Raw genomic sequence first — 27808 nt, forward strand, 5'->3', positions numbered from 1 at the left:
GCCTGCACATTGTCTTGGCCAGCTTCGGCAAGGGAGAGAGGAATCCAACCCCCGGCCAGCTTTTAAGAGAGTCGGTAAAAAAAGGCTTGTCTCCTAGCAGCAAACCTGGGAGGACCTGGGATGACAGCAAAAACGAGAGACGAGAATGAGGCGTGAGTGAGGATGTTCTCTGTAGAAAAGCAGGGGCACTCGTAGGCACGTCGTTTTAGTGCGATGAACAACGCAGCGCCGTCTCATGGGGAGGCCCTGCATACCTTAGCTTAGCACCATCGCACACCAAACACATTGTCTGGCGCCGACTCACTTGCCGTTGGCAACCAGAAATCTGCAAGGCAACGCAGCTAACGTTTGGCGCGTCGAATAAGGTCGCACGAAACTTGGATGGCAAGACAGACTGACGGGCGACAAGAAAGTCTGCAAGCCGGATCAAGGCCAGATCAAGGTCACGCTCGCAATCCTTCCATCTCTCTGGCATGCAAACGACGCAAGCACTCACACGACAGCTATCAGTGAGCACACCTCTTTCTGATCACGTAGCACACTTTGCATTCTCGCCCTCGCCCGTTGTATCCGTACGTCTCTTTCTCTCACTCCATTTCTCATGCATATCAAGGAAGCACTAAACACCAACCACTCCCACATCTTATTCTCCTCCTCCGCTTTCTTTCTTGTTCGCGATTCTCACGATGCTTCAGAAACAGCGGCTCTCGACCGATCTCTCTTCGCTTGCTTTTTTCGTCGCAAGATCGGCTGACTCGCCCCGGTTCATAGTACACTACAAAGTACCCCCCCTGGTGCTAAATTGCGGTTCCCCGGAGCTCCCCCAGCTATACCAAAACGGAAGAAAGTAAACAAAGGGCCCGAGCTTTGCGACGAAGCACCGTCCAACGCCCAACTCGACACTTGACCACGGCACCACAGTACCACGGCCAAAGTGGGAGACCAAGGGGGAAAAAAAGACCACTTTCACCTTGGACCAGGCCCTGGACTCCCGCTCGACAAGCGAACAAGCGAACAAGCCCGCCCGCTACCGCCGCTGTCCCAAGCAACCAGACTGCTGTCGATCCGCTTGCTTTATTAAACCCAATTGCTTTTGGTCCGCCCTAAATACACAAGCCAGGCCGTCCTGACTGACACACGACAGCCCGTTCCCTGGATACCCATTTCTTCTCTCGAAACTCTCCTAGCATACTGTCGCTTCGCCTGCGCAACTCTCTTCTCGAAATCCCTCGGTCTAGGACTCCCGGGTCGACCGTCGCCAGCTCCTCCCTCCCTCCCACTCCATCTTTGCTGCAAGGAATTCTGTTGAGCGAACAAAAACGATTCAATGACGTCCAAATCGGCCGCGATGGCCGACGAGGGTGTCGCCGAACACTATCAAGTTCTGGAGGAGCTCGGTCGTAAGTCTTGCCATTGTCTACGTCCTTTTGGAAACAATTGCGCTGACATGATGTCCAGGTGGAAGTTTCGGTGTCGTATACAAAGCCATTGAAAAGGCCACTGGCGAGACGGTCGCCATCAAACATGTAAGTCGACGCATCGCATCTTCGACTTGGTGTACTACGAACAACAGACTAACAAAGGCCTGCGCAGATCGACCTCGAGTCAAGCGAAGATGACATTCAAGAGATCCAAGGCGAGATCGCTGTGCTGAGTACATGCGCGAGTTCCTTCGTCACGCAATACAAAGGCAGTTTCCTGCGCGGCCACAAGCTCTGGATCGTCATGGAATATCTTGGTGGTGGTTCATGTCTCGACTTGGTATGTCACTTGGCGCAACAAGTTTGCCGGAGTCCGGCTAGCTAACATTCCTCAGCTCAAACCCGCCAATTTTGCCGAGGTCCACATCGCCATCATCTGTCGAGAGCTTCTTCGTGGCCTCGAATACCTCCACGCCGAGGGCAAAATCCACAGAGATATCAAGGCTGCCAATGTTCTCTTGTCCGAGGCAGGAAAAGTCAAGCTGGCCGATTTCGGCGTCGCCGCTCAATTGACCAATATCAAGTCCCAGCGGAACACCTTCGTCGGCACTCCTTTTTGGATGGCCCCCGAAGTCATCCAACAGGATGGCTATGGTTTTAAGGCAGACATCTGGTCTCTCGGAATCACTGCCATGGAGATGGCCAACGGCGAACCTCCCCTGGCGCACATTCATCCGATGAAAGTTTTATTCCACATCCCAAAGAACTCTCCTCCACGACTGGAGAACAACTTCAGCAAGGACTTTAGGGATTTTGTTGCACAGTGCTTGGTTAAGGACTCCGATCGCAGGCCTTCGGCTAAAGATCTCCTCCGTCACCGATTCATTAGATCGGCGGGCAAAGTTGAGGCTCTTCAGGAGCTGATTGCGCGCAAGCAGATGTGGGATGCGAACCAGAACCGGAGGTCCCATCCCACCTTTTACCAAGAGACCCTGCATACCATGTCTTCCAGGGACGACACGGACGAATGGGTGTTTGACACGGTCAAGTCAGTGGCGCCAAAGCGGCCGAATGGTCATGCACGGAAGCCTTCCTACTTTGCGGCAGAGGAGGCCATGCGCCGGCTCGACCCCAAGGACGCGCCGCTCGGCCCTTCGTCACCCGCCCCCGGGACAGTTCGCCGGTCGACTGTGCGTCGCCAGCCCTCGAGCCGCCAGAGTTCCGGCACACAGATCCAAACAAACGGCTCGCCTCGCTCGACCGTCGCTCGACGGCCTTTACAACCAGACATGTCGTACGGTAACTCTGGGTCCTCCGTGCGGCTCTTCCGCCGGGTCCCCTCGGATGGCTCCGTCACCGCATGGGAGGACACCTCGCCTGAGGGTACTATGGGCAATGAGAACAAAGCACCGATGCGGGCAGCCGCGATTGATACCAATAGCAAAGAGGCGCTGCTTGGGCGGCGACTCTTTAACAGGGTCCTGGACCCTACCCTCGCCGAGCTTCACGCGCAGACGTCAGGCATGCAGAGGCGGGAGGCGCTTGCGAAGCTCACCGATGCCTTCGCGCTTTTGGACTCTGTTGATCCCGAGGGTGCCTACCACCTCATGCAGAACATGATGACAGCTGTCTCCCAGGATCCCAAGCTGAACCAGGCCTTGATGCCCCAGCAATCGGTCAAGATTCCGTCGGATGGCACTCCCCAAGGAACGGTTATCATCAGGAGCGCCGCTCCCACGCCATCAAGCAGCCCGACCAAGCTGATGATGGCAGCGAACAACCCACACCTCAAGAGCCATAGGAGGCGCAATGGGTCGATTGCGACACCCGAATCTGCCGAGAAGGAACGTAGCGAGAAGACGGCCGTGGAAGCCAAGTATCCCGGTCGCCCTCCCCGGCCCGGTATGGAGCACTGCAAGCAGCTATCGGACGTGCTTTACGGCCGGTGGACGGAGGGCTTGAGAATCAGATGGCCAGCGGTCTAGCTCCGATATCTGTTTGGCGGTCATCTGAAGGATATGGGTAAAGATTGACACAACATTGTTATTCACGAGAAACATGCTGTATGATGAGAAGTGTATGAACACGTCGCAGCATACCGGGTTGGACAGCACACACAAAAAGCATTGGGAGAGAGTTTTCATTTCAGCTTTGGGCAGATTGGAGAGTTACCACTGAGGGTTAGGCTTGGTTTTCATTTTCTATCCGGATGGAAGACGCTGATGATGGGACTGACTTTTTTCCGTTGATGATCTTACTTTCACGACGGGATGAGTGTCTACACGCGGCCGATTCGGGTTTTCATGTTCGCTCTTCTGCTTCGCATTGGGTTTGGCGTTTTTTGGGGTCTTCATTTGGTAGTAGTTAGATACCTCCTAGGTAGCGTCAAGATTGCGTCTTTTTCAACAATGAAAAGGGATTCGTTGCGGTATGATTCATGTTCCCGTTTGCGTGGAGATTGTGTGTAAAACATCGTGATTGATATTTGAATTAGCCAATAAGTAGTATCCTATGGCTCCTCCGCCAATGGGACATTCTTCATGGAGAGCTTTATTCTCCAGTTGATGAAGTCGTCCGTCAAGAGCTCCCCGTGCCCGGCCTCGTCGACTTTGAAGACTTCAATGGTGGGCTCGCCCGCCCGCCTGCGTATCCTCCACACGCCGTCATCGTTGATCGTCTGCCGAAGCCCTGCGACTGAGGGTTAGTGACGGCTTTATTCATACTCAAGCAGCTAATGTAGTAAAATTGGCACGACAGAAGGTAGGTTTAGAGGAATTATGGAAAAAGGAAAGTAAGAGAGTTCGAGATGAGAAGGGAGTAAGGGGGCAAGGGAGGAGAGAGCTCACAAACGAGAAACTCAGCGGCGAAGTTGACGCACATGTCGCCATTCCACGTCGCTTTCCCGCGGCGCAGGACGGTTTCGGGTATCTTTTCAGTCTCAATCTCCTCGACGTCGGTGAGGATGCCGTGGCGGTTGCGGAAGCCGACGATTATTTTGGGGACGCCCAGGAGGAAGGACTGGATCCAGAACTTCATGAGCTTGCGGTGGAAGTTGTCGACGTCGCGGTCGTCGCGGATGGCGAGGCTGGTCTTGAGCTCGACCCAGTTTGTGGGGGCGCCCTGCTTTTGGGGCTTCGAGTCCCAGACTTTGGAAAGGGTAGCGTAATGTCAATAGGTGATGATGATAAGCTGAGTGGGCGAGATGAGGGACGACGTACCGGCGTCGACTTCGCCGCCTATGCAGATTACGGTTTGTCCTATACCAGTCCTGACTACGGAGCAGTATTGGGCCTTGTTGTTCACCAACTCGACGTCTCTGTTCTCGATGTATTCTCTGGGTGTTTCGCCCCAAGTGTTGGGGAGCGTGGCCAACGTCTCGAACTTGTATCCTGAGTTTCCTATTAGCATACTTCATCTCCCTGGCAGAGGAAGAAGAGAGGCTCTGGTGTACCCCAGAACTGCATCACTTCGGGCGGGATCGGTCCCCGTCTCTGCTGTGCGTTTTGCTGCTTCTGAGACGCCACTTTGTACTCGTGATTCTCTTCAATGTAACTATTCCAATTGTCAGTCTGGCCGGAAGGGATAGAATCGTCACGACGTTGCTGTGCTTGCCGTACATGCAGTCCTGATTTATGTTTTGGTCAGCTCAATTGTTTGTATGCGGAAGTTATGGGAGTGTGTTCATGCGCACTTGGTACAGCGTTGCGTTCATTTCAAAGCTAGCTGTGCTGTCAGCCCCCAATCATTTGAGTAAATCTGCAATGGTGGATGCAAGACTAACCCATCACGATCCTCAAAGGGCGATGCCATGATCTGTTTTTCTCTTGGTTAGTTGAGCCTGGGACAGGGATAGCAGGAGTAACTTCATGCCTTGGTCATCATGCCACGCCATGTCACGATTTGGGCGTCAATCTTTTGGCCCGTCTCCTCCTCGTGAGCCTTGATCGTCTTGAGAAGAGCTGTTAGGTGCTCGGGCTGAGAGTCGTCGTGCTTGATAAAGGTATCATAGCCTTTGGATAAGTCGGCGCCGAGGGTAGGTGGGTAGTAGTATCTCAATGAAGAGTCGCCTAGATGGAACTGATGGTTGTCGTCATATGAGAAGCAAGCAAACTCCTGATCCGTGTTAGTCAAAATGTATTAAGTTATTTCATTGATACATGAGACTCATGTTGACGAGATATCCACCGCAACAAGAAACCCGGGATGCATACCTTTGGTCGTTTGACCGGCTGGCTTGCGGCATAGAAACGCCCAATAGGCTGGATGGGGAATTGTTCCGACATGACGGCTGTTGATGCAGCGTAGCACTTGGATCCGAATTTCAGAAGGCGTCGTGTTATTCCAGCAGGCATCCCATTATTCAGGAGTCGGTGTGAGTAACGGGCTCGGTCGGCAGCCCCGGTCTCAAGCTTCGGTATCGGGAGTTGAGAAAGGAGCGTCTGCGGCGCAACGGCGCGTCGAGACGGCAGGGCGGGTCAATTGGCATGGAGTCCGTCCGGGGTTGGTGGAGAACTGATGTCGACCGCTGAAGCGAACCACTGATAGCCCTGGGTGACATCCAAACATCGCTGAAACATGCATGCGGACGGCTGGGCTAGAGCCATCCGGCACCCCTAGCTGCAGCGGGACGCCAGCACCTTCCAGGTTGACAAGCCAGCTCCGTCCACTTCAACCACGAATACAACTTCATCAACTTGGAATCCTCACCCCCCTCCGCCCGATCACCAACAGATTGACAGCACGATTGACTCGAGAATAAGCGCCGCATCTCTCCTTCGAGTCGATCATCGCTCCCTACCGATACTTGCCGGTCCTCACTCCCTGACGACCCCTCGTTCGCGATGCGATTCCCCTCCCTACCGACCTAATTCGCTATACATACCTGCTCCCGCACCATGTCCAATCGGTACGGCGGTGGCGGCGGCTACCGCAACGGCAACGGATATGGCAACTTTGGCAGGCAAGAAGAGGATTACGATCCATACGGGAATGGATATTCAGGCAGCGACAGAGGAGGCGGCGGTGACCGATACGCCGTGGGATCACCGCCAGCGATGAACCCCCGATCACCACCTACACTTCGAAGCGGCGGCCCACCGCCAGTCCGCAGCCGCGAGCGCATCCAGGAGACGAACGCGGAAAGACAGATTGGCCAGGTTCTTGAGCGCGTCAAGGTGGAGTGGCCGGCAATGTGCCAGACCGACTGCGTGCCCGTCCAGCTCGCCCTCCAGCTCCTCGACACCAGCTCCGTAGGCCGCGCGCACGACTACAACCAGTTCCGACAGACGCACGACTATCTGCAAAATTCCCTCAAGGGCATCGTCCACGAGCACCACCAGGGCTTCAACAGTTCGATCGGAACGTTCCACAAGATTCAGGGGAGCATCCAGGCCTCGCAGAAGAGGGTGCGCACGCTCAAGGACTCCCTGCTGACGTCCAAGGTGAGCCTCTGCACGTCGGACCCGGACCTTAAGAAGCTCTCGGCCACATCTCAGGCTTACGATGAGCTGCTCACCACGCTTAACGAGCTGGAGGAGCTGCGTCTGGTGCCGGATCAACTAGAAGCCCGCATCTCCGAGAAGCGCTTCCTAAGCGCAGTCGAGGTCTTGCAGAATGCTCTGCGCAAACTGAGGAAACCAGAGCTGGACGATATCGGTGCTCTGAGCGATCTGAGGGGCTACCTTGCCAATCAGGATACAGCACTCATGGACATCTTGGTTGAGGAGCTTCATGAGCACCTCTACCTCAAGTCGCCGTATTGTCAAGAGCGGTGGCAGAACCTCGCCAAGACTCAAGGCGCTCTCAAGGAGGGCAACTACGAATCAATCACCATTGCTCCTTTCCACCAGGTCTTGGACGCTATGGATTTCGAAGCATCGGCAACTGAAGATCCGGCCAAAAACCCGGAGGCTGACACCTTCTCATACGTGTCACTGCTCGTGGAGTCCCTTAACAAATTGGGAAGATTAGAGACGGCTGTTGACACCCTCAAGCAGAGACTACCTGTCGAGCTGTTTACCATTGTGAATGAGACACTTAACGAGGTCGACCAAAGGCATCCTAGCTCATTACGCGGCGGCTCGACCAACTCTCAGGGACTGCACATCTACGGTAGTCGAGAGACCCAAATGAGAGCAGATGTCATTTACGATCTCCTGTGGACACTTTTTGGCAAGTTTGAGGCTATTGCTGAGGGTCACCGCGTGTTCCACGAGGCGATCAAGGCCCTCATCCGACGAGAAGGCGCTGGAAACAACAGCGCCCTGTTGGGTAGCTTCAAGGAGCTTTGGAATCTCTACCAGAACGAGATTCGTTCTTTGCTGCACAACTACGTCACCACGGACGCCGACGTGTACCAGTTTAGTACATCACCAAAGCTTGGGACCAATGCCAATGGCAAAAAGGATGCCGCTAGAGAGCACCTATTCAAGTTTTCTGAGGGCGACCCCAAAGCTGTTGATATGACGACTGAATACGAGGCTCTTGAGAGCATTATCCGATCTGCCGTTCCCGGCTTGACTGACACTTCTCGGAAGGCCGGGGCTGACAAGAAGCGACCAGTACCCGAGGGCAGCACCAAGAGAGGAGGAGGCGCTACAGGTTGGGAGAACAAGCAGACAACTGGTACATACAAGTCTCTGGTCGAGCCCAGCGTCTTTAACATGAGCTTGCTCCTCCCTCCTACTCTTGTCTTCCTTCAGCGTCTCAAGATGATTGTACCACCGGGCTCAGATCTTGCCACCAGCACATTGACGTCCTTCTTGGATAACTTCCTGGTTAACGTCTTCCAGCCTCAGCTGGATGAGACTCTCGGAAAGTTGAGCGATACCATCTTTGGCGAAGCTGATACATTTTTACAAGACCAGGAATGGACTCAAGTTGCCAGACGCCCCGTCTTCAAGGGCACGACAGCTTTCTTTGCCATTGTCACAGCTTTCTGCCGCATGCTGGGTACCATCCCACACGATCAGGCTTTGAGCACGCTCATCATTACCCAGATGATGAGATACTACGACCGTGCTTTTGGATGGTACAAGTCCCTTGTGAGCAAAACTCAGGCGCAACCAGACAAGCCCACAAAGCTACGCATGTCCGCAGCGATGGCTCTAGAGGAGGGCGATGTCCAAGAAACTATCAAGCAACTGTGGACATCGGACACACTGGAGCGCGAACTTCTCGAGAAGGAAGTCGGTTTGCTCATTGTTCAGACCAATGAGAAGCGCATGGAGATGGCCGACATCATCCAAGACAAGGACACCATCTCTTCTCTTTGTCTTTTATATACCAGCATGAAGTGGCTTGCAGTCAAGATCTCAGGTCTGCGTCACATTACTCGCAACGAATCCGACTCTTCCCGCCCAAACATGAACCGAGGCTCGAGCAAGCGGTGGACGCTCATGAACGACCCCAACAAGGCGACAAACGAAGATGGACCTGTGTGTCTGCCAATGACGCAGGAGACCGTCCAGTAAGTTTTCTTCTCTTCTTGAAGTCCCCATACCATTCTTGCCTTGCTAACACAAATACCAGGGCTTTCGATGGAATCGTCTCGTCGTTTGAAGAACTTGCCGGCACCGCGCTCTTGACCCTCCACATGGAGATTCGATGCGAAATCATCTACTCCCTTCGCACTGCCCTGTCCACCGACACGGCCCCCTATCTTCTCGACCAGGAAGTTACGGAGCCTGACCCGCAAATCCTCAATCTCAACTCGGACCTCGTCCTCTACGATGAGACCATTGCGCGGTACCTTCGCGCCAAGGAAACGGCCTTCATCCGCACCGGTCTGGGCTTGCTCATCAACGACTACCTAGTCACCAACGCTGCCTTTGTCTCGCCCATGAACGCAAAGGGATGCGGCCGCATGCAGCTCAACATCTTGGTCCTGCAGCAGAACCTCAAAAACGTGGAGGAGGGCGTCGACCTCGCGCGCGCGTCAAATTACTTTGCCCTCTTTGACAAGGGACCCGACGCTATTGTCGAAAAGGCCAGCGAAGATAAAGACAAGGACGAGCACGCGGACCCGTCTGACACGTTTAGCTACGAAGAGCTGAGGACGCTGCTGGAACTGTGCTTTAGCGAGCAGCTGTCCAACCCCGAGCGGGGGATCGCCAGCGCCGCCAAGAGGCAGATGGCGGATAAGATGCTTGGGCTTAGCGAGCACATGTGGCAGACTTAGAAGAAGGAGAGAGAAGTGGTCTTTTTTTTCATGGCTGATGATGTGTAGTTGATTCGATCACGGCTGGCTGGCTATGGTTTAACTATACTTGCACTTTGCGAGGCGTTCAGGAGAGGTAGAGAAACAGAGAAAGAGGGTTACTGACATCATCTGGACTTGCTCTATCATGTGGTTTCGGTCCTACTGCGTTGCTACGGCTTACAAACCAGAGTTGTCGTTTCCGATTCATCACCGAAATATGGGAGGGATGACACCCTGCAAGTCTCGATGAAATTTTGGGGGGGTATTATTCTTGTAGTCTATAGCTTTTTCAATGCCAGCAAACTTTTCCCAACCACATGTACACGAAAACACAGGCACACAATTCGTAATTCTTCCGCATCCACCTTTTCTCGTCCTTCCATCTCTCTCATACATTTCACCCATACATCCCGCCACTCAGAATCGCAGCACCCCAGCACCATCCATCACCAATCCTCTCACGAAGAAGCAACGAGATCTCTCCCCCTGTTGATCTGCACCTTCTTGTCCTCGCCACCGCTGACCAGACCCCACGTCTGGTCCCACGCGAGGCCAAACACCTTGACGCCCTCGCCGCCGGCGGGCGCCTTCTTGCCCTTGAGCCACTCCCGACCGATGGAGTAGACGGCCTCGCTGACGCTGCCGCCGCCCTCGTCCTTTGTCGCGGGCCGCACGCTCCGCAGATCCCAGATCTTGACGGTGCCGTCGTGCGACGCCGACGCCAGGCTGTAGTCGTTGTCCGGGGAGGGCGCGAGCGCCGAGACCATGTTGGCGTGGCCGCGGAGGGTGAGGACCGAGGTGGCGGACGCCGAGGCGCGGGGGTCGAGGAGGGTGACGTGGCGGGCCGAGGAGCCGGCGGCCACGAGGGAGGAGTTGCGCGGCATGGGCGCGAGGCAGAGGAGCGGGTGGAGGGTGGTGAGGGTGGAGACGACGGAAGCGGTGGTGAGGTCGAGGGTGCGGAGGGTGTGGTCCGCCGATACGGAGTAGGCGACGGTGGCGTCGGTGGGGTGGAAGGCGGCGCCCGTGACGGAGGCGTCGGCGGCGTGGGCCTGGATCATGGCCAGGGCGCCCTTTTGCGGGACGGTGACGGACGAGTTGGAGAGCTTGGCGCGCTTGACGCTGCTGGCGTGGGTGGCGGGGATGTCGTCGGCGTCGACGTCCGGGCTGCCCTTTTTCGAGGCCAGCCAGAGGCCGACGCGGCCGTCGGCGGAGGCGGTGAGCATCTTCTTGGAGGCGCCGTGGACGGCGAGCGAGTTGATCATCTTCTTGTGGCCGTGGAGCTCGAGCGTGGGCTTGAGCTCGCCCGAGAAGCGGTCGGCCGACTCGGCGTACTTCCAGACGACGACCTTCTGGTCCAGGCCGACGGAGGCGATCTGCGTCGACGAGAGGAATTTGGCGTCCGTCAGGAGCTTGGCGTGGCCACCGGCGCGGGCCGAGGGGGAGGTCGCGAGGCACTGGCCGGAGCCGTCCCAGATGCGGACGAGGCCGTCGTAGCCGGCGGAGAGGATGCGGTCTTGGCCGTGGGCGAGGGCGTCGCCGGACCAGCGGCCCGCGGCCGAGGTGGCGGAGAGTACGTCGACGGCGGCGACCCAGTCGTCGTGCTCAAAGGATGCCTCGTAGACGGGGGGCAGCAGACTGCGGACGTACTGCAACGTGAGCGTCGTCTCGAAGGAGAGGCCATTCTCCTTGAGGTATTCTTCGATCGTGGTCCGTAGGTAGGTTCCGTTGACGAGGAAGTCGAGAGGCACGGGGGAGGAGGTGTTGAGCATGGACTCGGAGTTCAATATCCTTGAGAGGCCATATCGCTTGATGTCTATAGATGAGTTGTACAAGGTCAGAGTCTGTGGGAAGCCGGTAGGTTGGGATATCCGGTCGGGTATGCATACCTGCGGGCACAATCAACTGCCTCTTGCTCTCGTCCAACTGCAAATCCTCATGCGTTGTCGTGAAGTTCACCTTCACCTGGGCCACTGAGGACTCCATTGCGAAGAGGGTCTGAAATCTTTCTTGTTGCGATTGGCTCAAAGCTTCCGAGTGAGAATCGAAATTGAACCTAATATTCGTAAATACCGGACAATTTGGTTGCTTTATACCCTGTGATAAAGTAATAGTCCGAGGGCAGCGAGAGTGGCTTCGATTGATTTCCCGTATGTTGGAGTTCGGTGGTTGATAGACGGGGCATTTCCAATTTTTTTTTTTCCTTTCCCCAAGCTTGATGTCAGCCTTGCAGGAGACTTCCACCCCGCCGAGCTAGGCATATCCAATCATGACTCCAGCGCAAAAAAGGGACCAACGCTAGGGCCAGCAGGCTGAACAATGCCCCGCATCCGCTGACTTCCGCACAGGGGCTTGAGGACGTACTCAGTATCAAGTCACAAGGGACCGACTTACTACCCTGCGCAACGGGCTTGTCCGCTATCACAATCAAACACAAGTTGGACCGATGACATTAATGGCCTTTTCCGCTGTCCAGGTCACTCATTCGGCTACTGAAACCACCATTGTATACTAAATTGCTTAGGAAAGAATCTGTGCCAGTTTTGAGCTACCTTGTCGAGATCGGAATCCTTGATCTCATATCCACCAGGGCTTTCGCCTGGTCCATTGCCAACCCATGAACCATTTTCAAGTAATCATACATACTGAAGGCACGCTGCCTGAAAAACGAAGGACAACGCCCGTCGTGTCAGTATCAGCCAGGCTGATTCAGACGGCGTTGTCAAGAGCAACTTGCTCCTTGCTCGCCTCTAAAATGAAGGCCTCCTCAATGGCGGACCTCCGGCGGAACACCCTTAGCCAACGCTCACCCCAGCGGCGAAGCAGGGCATCGCGTTGACCGGCTCCGTCCATCTCCTCCATCATCTCGTCCTTGCTGCCTGAAGCCCAGCTAACTAGCGCATCCTCCATCGCTTTGAAGAGATCGCGCATCGCCTTGGTGTCTCTCTCCTTCAAATCCTCGTCGGCCTCGGCCTCCTTGGTCAGAAGTTGTCTGACGCGGCCAGTCACCTTGGACACGGTACCAAACACCAGCTCAAAGACATGAGGCTGCGCCAAAGAATCGCCCGAAGATTGTCCTTGCACGTGGCTGCCTCCGGAGAGAGCCCACTCAATGACCGAAATGGGCAAAAGGATCGAGTAGTTCAAAAGCTTTTCGACGATGGAAATGGCAACACCGGGTTGCGCCGCCCAGTACGACATGACTGCAGTAATGATTTGGGACTTAGCCGCCTCGGATGCCGCGCCAACGTCGAGCAGACGATCCTTGGTGCGCTCAATGCACGCAAGTACGTGACTGAGCGACTTGGACCCGACCCAGCACACGGCTGTGACAAAGACATCGGTGCTCGTCACCAAAGGATCCAGACTGCGCTCTATCGCAAGTGAGTGGATCCGTTCGATAATCGGCTGGAACTCTTCGTCAGGTGCTTTGCGTCTCAGCAGAGCAGCGATCTCGCGACCCTCTGCAGAAAAGGGCGTACCTATCGTATCTGTCAGTCTACTAAACTTCTCGCTAATCGCAGCTCGTCACTTACTCTCATCACTAAACTTGAAGTCTGGAACATCCTTTTCTTTCTCGGGCCCAATCAGTGATTGGTATGGCTCGGGCAGTGTGCCCTTGATACGCTGAGCGAAACTGAGCCGGATCTCCTTGTCGAGAGCGCCAATAATGAATGCCTTCTGAGGGTGAAGGTCAGGCAGATACACGTCATCAACCCACTCCGTCCACTTCCAGGTGAAGCCAAAGTTGCTCAAGTGATGCGAGAACCAGTCAACAAACCTCTGAGAGAGCTCCAGGTCGATTCGGCTAGAGTTGCGGTACATGTGCCGGATTGCTCGACCCAAGCTGGGAGCAATTGCCGCAGGCGCAATCTTGCAGGCCTCGGTCAGGACTGAGTGGTAGTAAACAAGCTTGTGTTCCGGAAGTGGAAGCTGGAAGAGTTGTGAAAACACGGCATCTACAGCTACATCCTCGGGCTTCCACGTTGAGCGGCCAGTTTCGACGTCCCGAAGTCTGTCAAAGGGGGTTGCACGCTTGACGAAAGTTGAGTCTGAGAAGTAGCAATCTAGGTCAATAAGATACCGCGCAGTAACGTTGCGGTTAAAGTCGAGAATGTTAATCGTATCAACCAGGCCATCTCTGACCAGCGACGCGGCAATATCCGTGACAGGCGGGACAGACTCGACGTCCTGAGTGCTATAAACCGAATAGTAGACTTCGGGGAATAGCGGTCTTGATCCAGCGACAATCTTCTCGGGTACTGTGATGGTGGGGAGGGTATGCTTTGTAGCATTATCCAGCTTCTCTTGTGCTTCGATCTCCTCTAGGGGCAGCTTCCAGGGCCTAGGCAGGCAAGATAGCTCCCAGCCGTTGGCCGCTTCATGCTGCAGTTGCTTTTGGAGCATGCCGATGAAGCTCATGGACCCGGTAGGCTGGTCTTGCTTCTCGGCGAGGTACGGATCGATCAGAACTTGCAGGGCGTGAGGCTCTGAGGCAATGATTTCGGTCTTGTCCATCAGGTCGGCGGCTTTTTGGAGCCACTGATCGGGCGTTGCTGACATGATGTACGGAATCGTGAGAAGAATAATCTTCACAAGCTCGGTGCCAATGGTCTACAAGGATGTTAGCAACTTGGGTAAACGTAGCGAAGGACAAAGGATATCTACGTCATCAGAGCTCGCGGTTTGCAAGTCTACCGCTCGGCCAAATAGCTCCTCGAGGACGGGGAAAATTCCCTCGCCATCCAAAGAGCTTTGTAGGCACGCAAGCAACTTGAGATAGAGCTTCACATCTCTCCATTCACCCGCTTGGATCTTCTCTTGAGTCGCGACGCTCAGCTTGGTGAGAACCTCATCCACAATCTCGGGCTTAAGCGTGTTCACGAGAAGAACCACACCAGCGACGAACGGTGTCTTGAGCGGTTGCTCTAGCGAAAGCTGTAAGACGAGACTGACGAAGCTCTCGCGGAGTTCGGCGTCCTCTGCGTTTTCGGCGACGACGTGCGCGATGCCTTGGACCTCTTCATGCCAGCGTCGCAGCGGGGATTCGGCGAGAGAGAGGAGCTGTCTTCGCACTCTCACAGGAAGGGGCGCAGTATCGATCCTACGTCGCGACTGTCGGTGATCGTTATCGTCGTCGTCTGTCGTAGCCAGAGTCAGTTGGCGAGATTGCGCTGAAACAGAGACAAGGTGCACAATGGGGAGAAAGGCTCACCTCGATACCTTCTCTTCCTGTTGTTGTAGCCTCCACCGCCGCCACCGCCACCATGATAACGTCTTCTCTCGTAGTCGCCCATATCAACCAGCTGCGTATTTGATGATTGGGCAAGGTTAGATATGGTGATGGTGTGTGTGAGAAGGCCAATTGGTAAACCGGGGACGAGATCTTTCAGTTGCACGTAGCCTCGAGGCAGGATCCATCGAAAAGTGACGGAGCAAAGACGCGAGCTTCCCCTGCTAGCAACTGTGAGTTCAGGTACTAAGGCAGGTGCAGGCCGTGTCCATTGGCCCCAGTGAGCCCCTGCCTGCCCGCCAAGACCACCAGACGTTGCGTTTTGGCCTGAGGCAGAACCACACAGATACAGGACACACCCAGGTTCCCGCTAGAGCCATAGCTAGGTACCTCACTCGTATCCTCACGTTGTGTGAATACCTCTCTGTACACCCGACCTCGCTAAATGGTCTCTTGGCTTCAAGTTTCTACTTTCGGCGGTCGAGAATAATACATCATCACATGCAAACAAGTGTGAAACAATACCAGCCATGAGCCCAGAATGAAGAATAGAGTCGATTGCCTGGCAGTTGTTCTGCTAGGCCACTCCGAGCCAAATTCATAATAGCAGCCTTTCCCAATGTCTGAGCAAAGTAGCCAGTCCCGACCCTTTTAATTGACCTCCTTGGCTCGCCGTCGTTGCGTTGCCATAAATAAACAGAGAAAGCTAAAATCTTTTCCTCGGAATCATGCCTAATACCAATCCAGACCTACCGCCCACGTCTCCCAACCAACAGGAGAGGGCATCCCGACTCCAGAGCTTCCTCCTTTCTCTACCAGCAACCATGAGATGATTTAACCCCACAATCGTACGTAGTATCTTCCCTGCACTCCCGAGTTCTGATAATTGAGGAAGTCTTGCCAGACCATACTGAGTGACGAGAAGACGAAGAAAGGTGAGGCTGAACCGTCCAGACAATCGTTTGCCAAAGCGTCCTGAAGCGTTTTCGATAATAAGGTGAAGAACAAATTGAAAGCCATTCAGAATCCTGTATCGTGATATAGTCCAGAATGGCGTCTTTCGCAATACGCAGCAATACAGCCTCCTATGAAAAGGTGGTCATGTATTGCGGAATCCGTAGGCGTACCCCAATAGCCCAGTTCTTGCCATACCTCCTCTACACTGTAGTGGAAGGGCTGACACTTGACGAAGCACAAGATACCTCGCAAATCCTCGCCAGTAAGCCTTTGCGCTTTGAGCATTCGATGCAGTCCAGCTTCAAGTCGTCATCGCACGTGTAACATCTCATCGTCATTTGGTCCATCGTCCGGTCGAGGCCGATGCCCCTACATTTCATGCAAGAACTCCATCTCGGTGTGCGCTGGTCGAACGATAGGCTTGCAGCCGAGATAAGTCGGGAACGATCCACGAGTGCGCTGAGTTCCTGGACAAGTCTTCGGCTGGCTCAATCCAATTTGGCCATCATGTCGGCCTTTGGGATCGGAGTAAAGTTGTCAATGTCCAATCCTCTTCCTGCGAGTACGGGCTTGATGTGCGCGGGCACCAACTGGTGGTTCAGGTTCGGGGCAATCGATAGTTCTAGCAAAGTTGTCAGAAATTACGAAGCGGACGTAATCAGATTATAATACTGACCATGTCGAGTGAAGTCGAAAAGAGGTGGCAGATCCCGAATCTCGCCGCTTTGATGACGAGAGTCGGGCAATCTCGTGCTCGGGTCTCTCAGCTCATCAAAGAAAGGATGAACCATGGCTTCCACAGCCGCTTGTCTCTCGGTAGGGGTGTACTCAAGAAGGCGCGCGATCAAGTCAATAGCGTTCGCATCTGCCTTCCTAAAGACCTTAGCGAAGGGGTGCGGCTTGATCTGTGGGAATTTGTGTTCCATGTAGTTAGGGTTCATGGTGCGAATCTGCTCTCGTGTTGGAGTGCCCAGGACCTTGATGATCTCGACTAATTGATCAATGCCTGACTCTCCAGGGAAGAGGGGTTGTCCGAGCATCAGTTCTGCCATAACACAACCGGTAGACCATACGTCTGTCATAAAATGTTAGCATTAGGGGTTCGCCGACGGTATCAATGAGCTCACCAATCTTGGTAGTGTAGTTTGTGGCACCAAAAATCAGTTCTGGTGCACGGTAGTATCGAGAGCAGATATACGACACATTTGGCTCGTTCTCGACCAAGATCTTGGCGCTACCGAAATCGCAAAGCTTCAAGATGCCTGAAGTAGGATCAAGGAGAAGGTTTTGAGGCTTGATATCACGATGGCAAATGCCTTGAGAATGGATGTAGGCGAGGGCGCGGAAGAGCTGGTAGATGTAAAGCTTAACCTCGAGAATGGGCATTGTCGTCTTCATCTTGTTGAAGAAACGGGACGCACGGTAAACGGTCTCGGGAACGAACTCCTGGACAAGGTTGAGATACACCTCATCTTTCTGTGTCGTGTCAGCATATATTCGGGTTCGGGCATAGGACAATGCTTACGCGTTCGCCGTTGGAGTAGTAAAACGCCTTCAGCTGTACGATGTTGGGATGCCGGACAATCCGCATGATCTGCAGTTCTCGGTTCTTTGGACAAGTCAGCATGCCATAGCAAAACATGGTCGGTAAATATTATGGCGAACCTTGAACCTCTTGTCCTGGAGGACACGCTTGATAGCCGCATCTTCTCCTGAAGGCGAGAGCTTGGTCTGGAAGACGACACCAAAAGAGCCGTTGCCAACAATCTTGCATTGCGTGTACTGGAGATCTCTTGTCTCTCCAGTGATCCCGTCCTGGACCTTTTCGCGAATAACCTCTGGCAGTCACGTTAGTATGGCCATGGAAGGAATTGGTTTCCAGCTGGCTATAGCTTACCTCCCATTCTGAGAGTGTTGAAGGCGGCGGGGCGGTTCTGCGCCATGGCTCGGAAGGTGTTGTCAGCACGGCAAAGCCCTGCTATTGTTGGCCGATGTTGGGCAAGTTGAGATCGAGAGGAGTGAGGGGTAACGGATCCGAGACTCGAAGGCGGGCCGTGATGGGCAGCGGAGGACGAGAACTATGCTTCGCTGGCGTGGGATTCGTGCAAGGGTGATTGCACGAGAGTGAAGTAGGGAGCCGACGAACCAATCGCTTGCTTCGAGAGCCAAAGAAATGGATGCAGGTGTGGTCGCGAGGCAGGTTGTAATTGAGAGCGGCGCCGGTAGCGGATTCGCGTCGGGGATCGGTTCAGTCTCGCCCGCTAAGGGGATTTTGGATTTGTGTCAAAGTCGACGTTGAGCAATCTCCGGGGAGCTGATGATTTGGTTGATTAGCAGCCCGTCTGGCAGTGTAAGATTCGAACAAGTCGGTGGTGATTGATAGGTTGACGATGGAGCAGGGTATGGAGCGTGTTGTGCGACGAGCAGTGATGAGCGAGGATGACGGACGGACGGTCGAGGGGTGCGGGGTGGGGAGGTATTTTGACAGGGAGAGGGAGAAAATGGCAGGGCAGGGGAATATGAATGATGGCGACGATGCAAGGCGAATGGTGGCAAGGCGAGGAGCAGAAGAAGCGGAAGTATTGGAAGAGGTGAGGTAGCAGCCAGCGGAGGAAGAGGAGGGCAGAGCAAGCCAGGACAGGACAGGTTTAGGACGTGGAAGACAGACAAGACAGAGAGGATAAGAGGGGGTGGGCAGTGTTGTGTGTATATGCGCTGCGCTATGCATGCAGTACGCAGTGAGGTGATTTTTCGCTCAGGCAGAGGGGAAAATGCCAGGTACGTGCAGGCTGGTAGTGCGAGCGAAGCAGCTACCTTACCTAGAAACACCTTGGGCGGAAACTAAGGTCACCACCACACAGCAAAGACCACTTCTCTCGCGTGTAGGTGAGCTGCTAATGACGGGCCGGGAAACAGGGAAAGATTCGGCGGGTTGCGGTCCAGCGTTGTGGAAGCGAGTGGTGAAGAAGGAGGAAGTGGACTGGGAAGGGGGAATGTGGTGATGACGGCACAATACGTCGCTGAGGGGCAGGGCAGGCGGATCAAGCAAGCTCAAGGATAGTGATGATGGTGTTGTTTCTGCCTCATGGGACACGAAGTGGGAGGAATTGGATGGAGGAGGGCTAGCTAGAGGGAGAAAGGCAAGAATTACCTACAATGACTGGAAATTGTCGACGAAGGCGGGATTGTAGGAAGACAAGAAAGATGGTAGAATGAACCTTTCTCCTCTCGTGGTGCTCTCAGAGTAGTTGCGGCCGGCGGCTACAGGCAAGGTGCGTTGAAAGAGAAAGAAATGGAGCAGAGGCGATGACTGCCTGGGGGAGCTTTGGTTTGCTGGGGTGGGTGGTGGTCTGCGGGTGCGGGTGCGGTGCGGGTGGGCAGACGGGAGACAGTGTTTTCTCGGGCGGCGAAGAAGGATCGTGAGATTTGGAACCGAAGTGGTTTCGAGGACAGATGGGTGTAATGGCTGGTGGCTGATGGAGGGGAGCTTTGCGTTGAGGTATCTGTATGTTGGAGACGACGAAAGTCGAGGCGAAATGCCAGTTGAAGGTGAGAAGAGGAAGAGCAATGCGCGGGGGGTGAGAGGTTTGGTGAAGTTCAGGTTAGGTACCCAAGAGGTGGGAGAAGGAGGATGTTGTCACGCCGTTTAGAGGAACGCGAGGTGGGTTGGTTGGTGGGAAGGAGTGGTCGGTGGTGGAGACGTGGATTGAAGTAGGCAAGGCAAGGTAAGGTAAGGTATCCGTGAGGTACGAGGGAAGGCACGCCTGGCACGCCTGGCACGGCAGGGGAGAGGTAGGGAGGTACTTCGAAAGAGGGGCAGCAGCCCGCAGCCCGCAGCCCGGGGTGGATTGTGCGTCTTGGTCTTGCTCTGTGGTCTTTTGCCTTTTGGGCTTGAGGCCTCGCGGACCACACGGCAGGGCAGACTAGCGCGCGCAGCTGGACGAGGAATGACGGAGTGCGTCCCAAGTCCAGTCACTGGGACAAGGGGGGTGGCCTAGGTACCTACCTTACTTAGGTACTGACCTTACCTGAGCCTTGGGGTGCTGAAGTATGTACATCTCAGTACGGCACGAGGGGGAGGGGATATCAATGAAATAAAAATAAAATAAAAATGCATCAGAAAATGCATACCTAGGCAAACGAACTGAAGCTATCGTCGCCATCCATGGCAAGATGTCTCAGTACCTTTTACCTTATCATTGCTACTTGCCGCGGCTACCTCAGTACGACTCTGCCAGGATACCACATCGCCATCAACTTCACGTTTGACAATTCTCCTCGGCCCACTATCAAGTTATGTTCAATTAGACGCCCCTCATGATAGATCTTGCACGGACTCTGGTTCCCGGCGTTCCTTCTCTTCATCCGCCTTCTTCGCGATACCCTCATTCTCAGTGTGACTGCCTAGTGCCTGAGTTGCTCGCAATTTAATGACTGAACAGAGCACACGCTCAACACAATTTGGTGTCTACGGTGACAGTTCGAACGACGTTAAACAGGCAAGTCACTAGAGTATTCTCAGGCTTGTCAACACCATGGACTCCCGCAAGACTGCTTCCTCAAGGTTGTCGGGCCTATCCCACAAAGCAACAGACAAAGTATCGAAAGCGGCTCCCAGAAGTGGCAACAAGAGATCCCAGCTTGATCGTCTGAACCACACTCGAGATTGAACGTTGACCCGAATAGACAGTAAGATATCGAATGCCATGCAACTGTCCATACACAATGGAAACGACATTATTAGTCGAAGCAAGTGATGTAGTCCAGGACATGTCGCCGAGAACGTGAGGGTACACTACGGTTCTCGAAGGAGCAGACCACCCGGGATCCAGAGAGGGGCCGTGCTCAAGGTGCCGGAAAGTAGCTCAAGGTTGCGTGCGGTTCGGGAGAGAACCGCAGCACTTCATTACTGAAGAGCTTCCAAACTTTGGCATTGAGGGATGTTGCGTTGCAGAGCCAGATGAGTATGGTTTTGTCGAGTCTCGACGCAAGTCAAACTTGAGATGATCTACGCACGACACGCTGCTTTTGCTCGAGGCATGTTGAAAGACAACAGAGCCAGACAACAACAGGTAATAAGTGATGAGCAGCCTGCAATGAACGAGCTCTGGTCCAAAGATACAGCATGCAGTCGCCCAGGAAAGCCGCGAGAAAGTACCCAAGTATCCGTAAACAGTTCAAAGTAGGTAGGTAGGTACCTTACGTTTGGCACCCAACCCTGGGACTTGATCGACCAGGAAGAGTGCCGCTACGCAGCAAAACACTAACGGCAGAATCAGCAACTCAAGTCGATAAATCTGCCCGCCCACAACGGGTAGAGAGCAGATCAAATGGATGTCTTTTTCTTCTGTGCTGTTGTCTATCTTCCGTTGACAAACCCATCGAGTCTACCTTGTTACAGAGTGCCTACCTTAATGTAGAGTCCAGGCTGAGTCCAGAGCTCTGGTGAGGTGGGGACCAAGCACCGGCGGGACACGCAGTTCGAATGGCTCCAGGTTAGCCTTTCATTGTCGTCCCCTCGTCGTCTCCAGACAAGGACCCGCTGCACCAGGCTTGCTCATGTGCTCATTTTGAGACGGGGAGGCAGGCGCTAAAACTCGGCAAGCGGAAGTCAAAAAAGCCAATGGATGTGTACGCAGTACCTCCCTGTCTGCTCCTCCAGCTGTCAACCGGGCTTGCCTCAGTAAGGTACCTGCCGTGCTGTTTCCCAGCTGTCCAGGTCTTCCAAGCCAGCTACGAACATTTGAATACGTACTCTTCTGTCTTATTCTTCTCAATGGAAGCTAGGTACCTACCACCTAACATAGTACCTACCTCAAGTACACATGTGTCTTCCGTCATGGTAAGGTAGGTGGCACGGTAAATACCATGGCCGTTCACTCGTTCTGCCTTAGTTGATTTTATACCTTCAAGTACTCTGTACCCGACGTGGTCAGCAAGTAACTTAAGGTAAGGTAGGCACGCACGCAGGCACATGGGGGTAGTATGCATCTGCGTGCCTACCTGAAGAGAAACTTGGGTTCGGACTGGGCTTCCCATTTGCAAGGAAAAGCGAAAGAAAAGAATCAATACGATACGAATCTTTTCCACACATTCATCACAACCTTTAGAGTATTCACAACATCCCAATGGAACATTCGGTGCGGCTTTTGCAGACAAGCCCTAGTGGTGGAGGATGAAGAACCCAACGAGCATTTTACTTGCCTACTCACACGTACGGAGACTTTCCTTACCTAATAGGCCGGTAGTTTCTTTGAGACACCGTCGGACTGTCTGTAAGGTAGGTAAGGAGAGGTGATAGCAACTGCCCCTGCCTCCCCCAAGTACTATCGAGCCTATCTTGCCGTGTTGCCTTAGGTTGCTTGCCTACCTTACGGATACTTCCTCAATATCTACCGTTGAGATACCGAAGCAGTCAACTCCCTTTCATCTTCTCAGCCTCCATCATGACCATAACGCTTCCATCATGTACGTGCCACAAACCCCTCTCTTCCCGGCCCTCGAGGATTGCTCATCCCACATTTGCTACCGTACCTTGGACCAAAACGGGCCGTGTCCACTAATCCGCTGTCATTCGCTAGGGTACTGCCGGGTACCTTTGGCCAGCTGACCTGCTGGGTCTTCTACGTGTATCATCCTAGTACACGACGCGCAACAACTCGATGTGATTAAGGCACGCACTACCTTAGTATCTTGCGTAGCCGGCTACCAATGCGCCTCAAGACCAACCTGCTGAGCGGCCCCGATTCTGCAGGGTCCAATAGGCACTCGCACGGTTCTTCCAACCTGACTTCAATTTCTTCCGTGGCCGGCCACGCTCCCAATGGCCCTGCCCGCCTCCTAGACGCCGCACGAGAGGTTTTGATCGTTCGTTGCTTGAAGATTCGATGTTCACTATGAATCAACTAGATTTCTTAACAAGGCAGAGAACAACATATTCCCCTGGGTTAGCCATTCGTGGAAACGACATGTTACCTTTGACACAGCTGGACTCGAAGTGACAGCAACGCTTCCAGTTTGGAAGATCAAGACAGCGTCAAGACAACCGCAGAACCTTGCCGTTCACAGTCGCCACATCCGACCGCCGATGGAGGTTTTTCTACCTGCAGGATGGCAGACTCATCTACATACCACCTTAGAATGCGTTTTCTCTACATCTCAAGCAGCTTGACGGCGAATTTGGCAGTAGCTAGTTGCCAGCATTGTGTCCAGCGATTCCAGGTCCAGGAATCCAGTCTATGCTGCGGATAGCCTGGATTTGCAGAGTCCCCTGTTCTGACGGCGCTGTGGGTGGGCAAAGAGTTTTCACATCATGCTTTCTTTTATGTTGGGATTCGCCCGCCGCATATGTTCTGCACTCGAATGGAGTCCAGGACGCTCTGGTCGCCTCTGACAGTCTGTTCGGCCGTCTGGACATGCAAGAGCAGGGATACAGTCACTGGGTTAAACCTCGCCGAGCTACGATGAGGAGGGGATGCCTGGATTGATGGGAAGGGATAAAGCTGGTGCTAGTCAATGGTCAGAGCTTCCGTGGCTTGCGGCTTGCCTTGGCGCGTGCCCTGCTGCGGGCGGCCAACAGCAGAGAAGGGGTGAGAGAAAAGGGGAAAGCAGAGGGATTTTGCGCATCTCACTGTCCATGGGATAGGCAAAGAGTCTCAGGGAAACCCAGATATGGACTTTTGGAACTTTCTCTCTCTCCAGAGTCCACGGAGACTCTTCATTTGTTGTGGCTCCGGGTTCCTGTGCTGCTGGATCCTCCCACTCCTCCTTGGATATTGCCTTGTCCCCTCTAGGGCCCAACCCCGCCAAAGAGACTTGGCCGAAAGGTCCTATGACGACGTTCCCATGTGTGGAGGAAACGGCCAAGTGCGGGGCAATGAGCCCAGCAGGAGTCGTGGTTGTGGCTCGCGTCTCATTGAGGAGGGGCCGAGAGGGTGGAGCCTGGAGCTCGCCAATGTAAAGTTGGTGTTTCTCCAGGACCACAAAGTCGTTTACGAAGTATCGCAGCAACATTACATTAGCAAGACGGGCCAAGCACAGTACAGTAGTTGATGGAGGCACAGCATGACACCAATCCCCATGAGCGGATGCTCTTTGTGAACAACCAAGTGGAGTCATCGCACGAACCGGTTGCTATTGCCTGGGTCCGTCAACCCTTGGGCCGTGACAGCATACGCAGTAGTAGGATCTGCCTCCTGGTTCTGTGGCTTCCCTTGCCGGAATCGAGATGTGAGAGCCGCTAGGTAGGGTCTTGCAAGCGACGTTGTCAGCTACAAGTCGACGATGAAGTTGGACGACAACGACAGCCAAAATGGCCGCACTGGATCGACAAGGGTTGGATTTGTACGCAGTGCGAGACCCAGAAGGGGCCATCAAAGCCATTGACTTTGGATGGGCATGGCTTTCATTCGTCCAACTACTTGGCGGTTGCCGCAGTCGAGCCAACACAGATTTAGTTTCGTCCAACGTCTATCTGATTGTCGCGAGCACATCGGCATTAGTACGCTACGGCTGCAAGCCACCACAACCATCTTGGTGAGCAGATGCGCTGTCACTCTTTTTAACATCCGATCATGCCAAGCGGTCAATTATAGTTGGATGTGTTATTTCCTGACGATGCCCACAGCGATGCAGTAATTGAGGTAATGACAGCTGGTCTAGTTGCGAATGCCTCATGTTGATGAAAGACTCCTACGTCATCGCACGGTCCAAGCTCCCGGCCCTGGTTTGGGGCTTGGGCTTCAACGAGGTAGAACGTGCGCCCAAAGTTTGCGGCAGCATAACAATGGCAGTCCGCAGTACGAAGTATCCGTAGTAAGGTGAGGTACTACGCAGTAAGGTACGGAGAGTCGAGAAAGGAGCACCCCGTACTCGATACTGGCTGGATAGGCAAGCTTGTTGAATCATGCAGCCAGGAAGCGCATGGGTTCTTGAGCCTCTTGACCAACATACTGGATCCAGCAAGCAACGGCGGGTCTATTTTTGTCGGCTGGCCTGCTTTTCTGGTAACTTGGAGGCAACTTGGGGTGCCTGGGAATTGTGATTTGGTGGTTACGACTCGCTGGCGCCTTTCCGGGACTCCAGCAAGGGGCCTGGGATGTGTTCTCGTCACGCCGTCACTTTGGCTCAAGGGCCCTTGTCCACGTGCTCCATATAATCGCGTGTTGCTGCCATGCTGTATCCGTAACCTGTAAGGCAGGATTCGACGATGGACCATTACCTAAGCTTTCGATGCATGTGACATGCTTCACTTTCCTGCGTAATTAGGTACTCGGTACGGAGTGCTAGAATGACGGGTAAGGTTACAAGTAGGTAGGCCAGCCGCCAGCAGCGGACTGTCTATCATCCAATGGCAGCCCAGGGCCAGAGCTCAACGGCGGGAAGGACTAAAGGAGGGGCTCGCAAAAACAAAATTCGGTACCTAGGTACCTTCCATCCTATGGATGCAAAACTTATGAGGAAGGAATGGAACTTACTTAAGGGACTTGACTCTGGAAAGAAATAATCACATCACGGCTCGAGAGTCACGAGTAAGCGTGTCCGTACACTCTCACGACACTCTCACGACTCCGTACCTCACCGTACGAAGAGAGAACCCTTACCTGCGGACTGCGGGCTTGCATCTCACCTCACCTCAGGTGCAGTGGGCTGGCTGGTCCCTTGTGGAGGAAAGAGGAGGAGAGCGCAGTGGGCTGTGGGAACTGTTAGCAATGGTACCTCTCTAGCAGACCCCGTTCTGCGGCGCAGCCCCCCAGGGTTCGGTCTGTCTTTTTCTGGATACAAACAGGTCTCATGACCTTTCTCATGCGACGCTAATGATGGATTTTAGGTTCACCTGGACCACCAGAGGTCAGCAGCATCTGATCATTTTTCTTTATTCTTTGCCTGGCACTCTAGGCGCATCTGGCCCCAGCTCATGCTCCTGCTCCTGCTCCTGAGGTGCTCTCCTCTTTGCTGGGTATTCCCCTCCCACCCCGGTGTCAATGGTCATATTATTCAGTCCGGCGTTTCTAGCGAGGCAAGCTCGACACGACGAGCCGCAAGGGGCATTCCCCCGTGGATCGTGGCAGGTTTTATTGGCAACCACGGCCGCCGAACAGGAGCTGTATCGGTATCGTACCACGCAACGGGGAGCCTCAATAATCAGGGGACACATCTAAACCGGCCGGCACGCACGCAGCTTCCCAGGATTCAGGAAAAGGAGACTACCTAGACATTGTGAACCCACCCATGCGGGCAGCGACTCACTGTGAGACTTCTGAGTTCTCACAATTACACACACCACCCAGAAGCCGGCCAAAGGTATCTGGGTTCTTGTTACCACCTCAGCCATTGAAGCTTTACTTTGAATCAACCCAGCACAGGTTGTCAACATCGTCAGCTTCCCTCACCAAGGGGTTCGTGTGTCTGAAGCTCCTGCTCGAGTCTCCATCGGCTCACTGCACCGTCTCCAAACAGGGCCTGAGAATCGGACAAAATCTGCTACAGCAACCATGCGCCCAGCTGTTTTTCTTCGTCATCGAATGCGCAGCCTCCCATCCAGCAATGTCCACCACCCACCACACGTACGCACACCTCACACACCAGCGGTGACCCTCTTCCGTCCCGGCATCCAGTCTGCAGCCCGGTGCCCTGTCTCTGCCGAAATGAAACCTCCGAAGGAACGGGCGACGCGGGCATACGGACTAGTGACCACACGATTGACAAAAGCGCGGACCGGGGGGGGGGGGGTTAGCCTCACATAAGCCGCAATGTGCCAAAAATTTTGCGCTGTCTTCTCTCTATGTCGCTCGCCCTGAAGGCTTTTTGGGCTGACGAGGTCAGTTCTACAACATACCTCGCCATCGCCAGTCAAGTATACCAGCAAGTCCTGGCACACTGCTCTCGGGTAACGCGACGTACCTTGTCTCTTCGCTGGCCTGGCCTTCCATACGGCATGAAGCATCATATTGAATAGCTGTGGGCTGGCCTGACTAATACCCCCCTTCTCAGTCGCCGTGGGCGCTGGCTTGTCCCTGCAGCCGTGTCGTCGCTGCCCGGATTGGTCGGCCGATCTGGCCAATATTGTTGCCCGCCTTCGTCGAAAGAATCCGCCCCTACGGTGCGTTATTAACTGGCAACCACGAGCTCCCGTCGTCACCCTCAAAGTCACATTCGGGTTCTCTGCGACTGGCTGATCATCGTTCGGCTACCATGGCTGGTCCGCCACCGACGCCGACTCGACCTTTGCGTTGGGTTGCCCACTTACCTTATACGTCCGATCCGATACCCTCTTCCGGCCACGTGAGCCTCGAGATTTGGATTGCCTACTGCGTCCGCGTCTGCGTCTGCGTCTCTGGAAGTACACAGCTTCAATATACGGCAGTAGAGAGGCGCGCTCCGGGTCACGGACTTGTTTGACTTGCATTTAATGTCCTGCAGGCCATCTTTGGGGGAGAAGGAGTTCCATTCCTGTTGGTTGAGATGCACAGACAGAGCTTGTCGTTGGACTAAGACGTGTGCGAGTTCCCATGTCGGCCCCCTGCCACGCATCCGTTGACTGGCCTGCCAGGGGCTCCTCTGAATTCCTGAGCCGAGCGGTAATGCACTACATCTCGTCACCGCATCCCTTTCGCGGCAGCCGCATGGCTTCCAGACCTCCTGGCCATAGCATTCCAACCATCCCGCCGCCAACCTACTTAGCCTCCATCGGGAAGGGCACAGGGGCATGGGTTGAAGACGTTGCTCATGGGATGGCGCACTCAACGGACGGCAAGCGGTCCATGAAAGCCGCTCGTCGTTCGCGTGGCTGAACTCCAACGTGGCATTCTGCCGTAAAACTCACAATTCCCGATGAAACCCTTCCAAATTACCCGTTGGAGAAAGAAAAGATATATGACAAAAGTGAAGCACGTCGATACTACAGAGTTCCAGGCATTGCAACTCAACAGGCTTCAGGTCAACGCTTGCTATCTCCGGCCTGGCCCGGTACTGCGAAATCCCACGACCGAAGCAACCGCG

General features: G+C 54.3%; 8 protein-coding genes across 8 annotated transcripts; 2 read left to right on the forward strand and 6 right to left on the reverse strand.

The window, feature by feature from the left end:
* Nucleotides 1–1327: 1327 nt before the first annotated feature.
* On the forward strand, nt 1328–3406 carry CPAR01_08422 (uncharacterized protein; the record flags this gene model as incomplete). Its single annotated transcript, XM_060492690.1, has 4 exons — nt 1328–1400; nt 1459–1526; nt 1594–1761; nt 1817–3406. The coding sequence occupies 4 exons, from the start codon at nt 1328–1330 to the stop codon at nt 3404–3406; spliced, it is 1899 nt and encodes a 632-aa protein (XP_060349060.1).
* Nucleotides 3407–3930: 524 nt separating this feature from the next.
* CPAR01_08423 (uncharacterized protein) lies at nt 3931–5704 on the reverse strand (the record flags this gene model as incomplete). The annotated part of the gene is made up of 6 exons (XM_060492691.1): nt 3931–4109; nt 4268–4567; nt 4640–4810; nt 4873–5023; nt 5319–5534; nt 5633–5704. 6 exons carry the CDS (start codon nt 5702–5704, stop codon nt 3931–3933), a joined length of 1089 nt encoding a protein of 362 aa, XP_060349061.1.
* A 612-nt stretch (nt 5705–6316) lies between these two features.
* On the forward strand, nt 6317–9600 carry CPAR01_08424 (Sec8 exocyst complex component specific domain-containing protein; the record flags this gene model as incomplete). The annotated part of the gene is made up of 2 exons (XM_060492692.1): nt 6317–8889; nt 8952–9600. 2 exons carry the CDS (start codon nt 6317–6319, stop codon nt 9598–9600), a joined length of 3222 nt encoding a protein of 1073 aa, XP_060349062.1.
* A 479-nt stretch (nt 9601–10079) lies between these two features.
* Nucleotides 10080–11604, reverse strand: CPAR01_08425 (ribosome biogenesis protein ytm-1; the record flags this gene model as incomplete). The annotated part of the gene is made up of 2 exons (XM_060492693.1): nt 10080–11434; nt 11508–11604. The coding sequence occupies 2 exons, from the start codon at nt 11602–11604 to the stop codon at nt 10080–10082; spliced, it is 1452 nt and encodes a 483-aa protein (XP_060349063.1).
* Nucleotides 11605–12327: 723 nt separating this feature from the next.
* CPAR01_08426 (uncharacterized protein) lies at nt 12328–14915 on the reverse strand (the record flags this gene model as incomplete). The annotated part of the gene is made up of 4 exons (XM_060492694.1): nt 12328–13100; nt 13155–14232; nt 14287–14759; nt 14834–14915. The coding sequence occupies 4 exons, from the start codon at nt 14913–14915 to the stop codon at nt 12328–12330; spliced, it is 2406 nt and encodes an 801-aa protein (XP_060349064.1).
* Nucleotides 14916–16296: 1381 nt separating this feature from the next.
* On the reverse strand, nt 16297–17751 carry CPAR01_08427 (uncharacterized protein; the record flags this gene model as incomplete). Its single annotated transcript, XM_060492695.1, has 6 exons — nt 16297–16430; nt 16485–16883; nt 16936–17284; nt 17334–17417; nt 17474–17646; nt 17706–17751. The coding sequence occupies 6 exons, from the start codon at nt 17749–17751 to the stop codon at nt 16297–16299; spliced, it is 1185 nt and encodes a 394-aa protein (XP_060349065.1).
* A 5246-nt stretch (nt 17752–22997) lies between these two features.
* CPAR01_08428 (uncharacterized protein) lies at nt 22998–23821 on the reverse strand (the record flags this gene model as incomplete). The annotated part of the gene is made up of 2 exons (XM_060492696.1): nt 22998–23092; nt 23440–23821. The coding sequence occupies 2 exons, from the start codon at nt 23819–23821 to the stop codon at nt 22998–23000; spliced, it is 477 nt and encodes a 158-aa protein (XP_060349066.1).
* Nucleotides 23822–26384: 2563 nt separating this feature from the next.
* CPAR01_08429 (uncharacterized protein) lies at nt 26385–27517 on the reverse strand (the record flags this gene model as incomplete). Its single annotated transcript, XM_060492697.1, has 4 exons — nt 26385–26493; nt 26550–26619; nt 26711–26904; nt 27057–27517. The coding sequence occupies 4 exons, from the start codon at nt 27515–27517 to the stop codon at nt 26385–26387; spliced, it is 834 nt and encodes a 277-aa protein (XP_060349067.1).
* Between the last annotated feature and the right edge of the window lie 291 nt (nt 27518–27808).

This window comes from Colletotrichum paranaense, assembly GCF_030867605.1.
Source record: "Colletotrichum paranaense strain IMI 384185 chromosome Unknown Scaffold_6.1, whole genome shotgun sequence".
In the NCBI taxonomy this organism is placed as follows: domain Eukaryota; kingdom Fungi; phylum Ascomycota; class Sordariomycetes; order Glomerellales; family Glomerellaceae; genus Colletotrichum; species Colletotrichum paranaense.